This window comes from Sapajus apella, unplaced genomic scaffold (assembly GCF_009761245.1).
Source record: "Sapajus apella isolate SASKATOON/1434 unplaced genomic scaffold, GSC_monkey_1.0 scaffold20, whole genome shotgun sequence".
NCBI classification, from domain to species: domain Eukaryota; kingdom Metazoa; phylum Chordata; class Mammalia; order Primates; family Cebidae; genus Sapajus; species Sapajus apella.
Window position 1 is genome coordinate 1,685,231 of NW_022436960.1, and position 4,063 is coordinate 1,689,293.

Here is a 4,063-nt window from a genome sequence, read left to right on the forward strand (position 1 = left end):
AAAAAAAAAAAAACTTTTTAAAAAAAAAAAAAAAAAAAAAAAAAAAAGAGAAGCTTGAAAGCAGCATGGGAATATCAAACCTATTCAAATTGTTCAGGTTAAAATATGCAAGTTAAGAGTAATACTGAGAGAGAGGAGAGGGAAAACGTGTGCAATAATGGTTTAATTCACCTGCATGAGTCAATCATATTTGGTAAGTGGGTGGAACTAGGAGTGAAGCAGTGAGCTGAAGACTGAGGGGAAAAAACAACAATAAAAAAGTTGAGGGTCAACTCAAAGGTCAAATGAACAGAAGTGTCCCAATTTGTATTCCTGAAAAACAATTTATACAGTGATCTGCCAAGTGTCATGCTTAACATGCCATGTTGCCTCTGGTATCCTTATGAGGAAGCAGTGAAGGGCCCAACATTTCAGTATTTTTCAGTGGTAATTTCAAGCTCTGTAGCTCCAGCTCTAGAAAAAATACAAAAGGACAAGTGGGGCATCATACTCAGGCACCGCAGGCCACGCCGCAAGTCTTACACGACTGGAGTCTAGAAACCCAAACCACTTTAAAAACACACATTTTACATAGCAGTGGTTTTGGTATCTGTGAATTACTGACAGATTTTTCAGGTTTAAACTTAACATTATTCGTCCTTATAGCCAGGATCTTCCCACTAAAAATAGGAATAAATGAAATAGACACATTGATGTTCCTTTGTATAAGGAATAGCCCTAAAGTAAGAAGATATAGGTACATTAGCAAGAGAGGTCTAAGGAGAAGAAATCTTAGTAGTTTTACTGACAGATCAAAAAACCAAAAGAAAAAAAATGCATATAGCATACACCTCCATAAAGCACCTACATTTCACCTTCAGCTAAATGAATTTAGTTAAAAGGGTGACAGGGAAGAAATAAGCAAGCCAAATCCAAGCATAGCATAGTAAACCTTGATTGCTATAAAGATGGAGGGACAGACTGGCACAAATGATCCTAACTACTGACATTTTAAGGAACCTTTTGGATTTCTGCTTTTTGCTTTGGGGAGGGCAACAGATTTGCTGGAATAAACCACCTGCTGAAGAGGAGGGAGGTTCAGAATACACCAAATGATAGAAAAGAAAGAACACAGGGCTAAAAAAAAAGTCCACTGCAGATCACCGCCAGTTAACTGTGTTTCCCAGACAGAATTTAACTCATTCTAATTTGGTTTCCAGGAAGAATTCTCACACTCACAAATAAATGTCATTTGTCATAAGACTGGGACCTCAATGATCCAGCTCTGGAGAACTGACACTCTATTAAGCCGATTCTCTGCTGCCCATGGATTCAAAAGGACCTACTGACTCTGCCTGGGTCCACAGTGCTCCTGGACCCTTGGCCCTAGGTGCTCTAGTTCAACAATTAGTCACAAGGAAGAAAGGGCAAAGGAAAGTGGTGACTGTGCAAATCCTCTGAAGGCACAACTGTGTGATGCAACAGCATCAACCCTGGTCATGTAGATGCAATCCTCACTTGGCATTCCAGCGGTTCCTCAATGAACCCAAAGTCAAGCAGCAAAGAAATTCACAAGCGACCAATGTGTGTGTGCACATGCACACGCGCGCGCGCGCGCACACACACACACACACAGAATGAATGAGAATATGAATGATGATAAAATACCAAAACTAGGTGAGTTTTTGAAATACCAACATGATTGGGGAAAGAGGCCAAGGGACCAGACATCAACAGAAATAGGGAGCTAGCCCAGGACGTCAGTAGCAGAGATGGCATGAAGGAAAACAAAGGTGATAGAAGAAAAAGAACCAACCACTGAGTCATCTGGCAGCTTGCAAAGGAAGTAGCAGTAGGGGATGGCCCTAAAGCTAAAAGCAACATAGCTATATACACCACAGAATCCATAAGACCAATCCATACAGGATGGTTGCTGGGTTTGAGGTGTGGGAAACGAACTTAAAAATACCAGTTCCAGGCTGGGCGAAGTGGCTCAGGCCTGTAATTCCAGCACTTTGGGAGGCTGAGGCAGGTGGATCACGAGGTCAGGAGTTCGAGATCAGCCTGACCAACATGGTGAAACCCTGTCTCTACTAACAATACAAAAATTAGCCAGGTGTGGTGGCACATGCTGTAATTCCAGCTACTCAGGAGGCTGAGGCAGGAGAATCGCTTGAACCCAGGAGGCGGAGGTTGCAGCGAGCCAAGATCATGCCATTGCACTCCAGCCTGGGTGACAGAGCAAAATTTTGTCCAAAAAAAAAAAAAAAAAAAAAAAAAAATCAGCTGGGAGTAATGGCATGTGCCTGTGGTCCCAGCTCCTGGGAGGCTGCAGTGAGAGGATCACTTGAGCCTGGGAGGCAGGGGGTTGTAGAGAGCAGAGATTGAGCCACTGCACTCCAGCCTGGGTGACAAAGTGAGATTCCATCTCAAAAAAAAACCCAAAAACAAACAAAAAACCCCACAAACCAAAAAAACCCCAAAGATCCACAAACCAGTTCCATAGACAAGCACAATTTTCATAAAATCATTAATAGTTTTCCAAAGCAGAACAGTAAATACCTAAACAACTAAAATTGAGGGTTATGAACGACACCACAAAAAAAACCTCATACAGGGAAGCATTTTAGAAGATCCTAGGTTTTCTCACTTTCAGTTCTTCTACCCTAAGTTAAAAGCAGTCTATGAAAAACAAAGTCAATATTTGATGACAGTTACCTCTGATTCTACTGTGTCTTGTCCTTCTTTTGAACTTTTTCCACTCTTCCCTGCTTTTGGTGATTCCTGGGAAACATGAAGCAAAGTCAATTAGTCTTCTCACTTTTTAGACAGGTAAACATCAAACAAACCAAATGCAGTTTTAAAAACGATTGACACAATTCTACCAGAGCTTTTGACAGTTTTAACCTACACCATTAGGAAATTCTAGATCATATTGTTTAGGAATCCCGTAGAGCAATCCCCCCTTTCAGATTCCTTTCGTGTTATCTGCATTTGAGGTTGAAAACTTTAAGAAGAAAACAGATACATCTAATTTTATACAGGGCTTTTGGCATTTTGAAGATCCACATCACATTCCTTTCTTCCTCCCACCCTAAACCCTATGAGTGAGTATTTCTGGGGTGATACCCAAACGCTACAGGGCTTCACCTGAAGCAGAAACATTCCCCCCCCCCCGCCCCATGCAAACGCAGCAACCTCGCTCGCAGCCCTCACTGCCGCCGCCACCCAGGATAATAATAGTGTTTTGAGAGCCCCAGAGCGTCCCTCCGGGGCGGCAGAGAATTCCTTACCAGCGTTCAGCGGGGGCCCTTCCCGCTCCGTTTACCCCGTCTAGGGGTCCCTCCCCAGGCGTCTACAGCCCCCATCCCTGAAGCTCCTTCCCGGGAGACTGCGAGGCTGCGAACCCCCTCGGCGGCCGCACCTGCCCGCCCAGGCCCACGGCGCGCTGTCGGGGCGGGCGCCCCTCCAACCCCCTCCCCCGGCCGCGCCTCCCTCCTCGCCCGGCACCGGCCCGTCACGAAGGTCCCCGTGGCCCGGGCCTGGGCCCCGCGGCTCCGGCGCAATCCCCGGGCTCCCCGCCCCCACCAGCCGTGAGGGCGAGAGAAGCCCGGGAATGCCCGGCCCGGCCGCCCTCGGGGACGCGGAGCCCGCGGCGTCGGGCGTGGAGGTTGAGCCGGGGCCCGGCCGCAGGACCCCAGCGCCGCCGCGCCCTCCCCGGGCGGTCCCTCCCGCCCCCGCAGTCCCGCGGCCGGGCCCGGACTCACTTTCTCCTTCTTGTTTTTATTCGGCATGGCTGGAGCGGGCCGCCGCCGCCGCCGCCGCCGCCCCTGCCGCCGCCTGCCCCCGCAGCAGCAGCGCCCCCGCCCCGGCCGTCGCGCCTCCACGGCCACGGCCGCCGCTGCCGCCGCCGCCGCGGGACTGAATCGTTCGCTCGCTCTCGCTTCCCCTTTTCCAGGCTCCCAGAGGCTGCGGCAGCCGCGGCGGCGGCGGCGGCAGCAGCAGCGGCGTCTCTCCGCCCCTCTCCCGGCCGGCCCGCCCCGCCCCGCCCCGCCCCGCCCCCGGCCGGCGGGCCGCCCCGCCC

At 49.7% G+C, this 4,063-nt stretch overlaps 1 protein-coding gene across 6 annotated transcripts in view; it reads right to left on the bottom strand.

Moving 5' to 3' along the window:
- PPP2R5C (protein phosphatase 2 regulatory subunit B'gamma) overlaps positions 1-3,962 on the bottom strand; it is a 162,892-nt gene extending 158,930 nt beyond the window's left edge. For 2 of the 6 annotated variants that reach the window (XM_032287369.1, XM_032287368.1), the window contains exons 1-2: positions 3,747-3,906; positions 2,698-2,763 (exon numbers count right to left, since the gene is read on the bottom strand). In XM_032287369.1, the coding sequence (XP_032143260.1) occupies positions 2,698-2,763; positions 3,747-3,773 (93 nt within the window). In that variant the 5' untranslated portion in view covers positions 3,774-3,906. Of the gene's footprint in view, positions 1-2,697; positions 2,764-3,746 lie in introns of those variants that run through there. The other 4 variants (XM_032287367.1, XM_032287370.1, XM_032287375.1 and 1 more) reach the window with 4 other exon arrangements.
- Between the last annotated feature and the right edge of the window lie 101 nt (positions 3,963-4,063).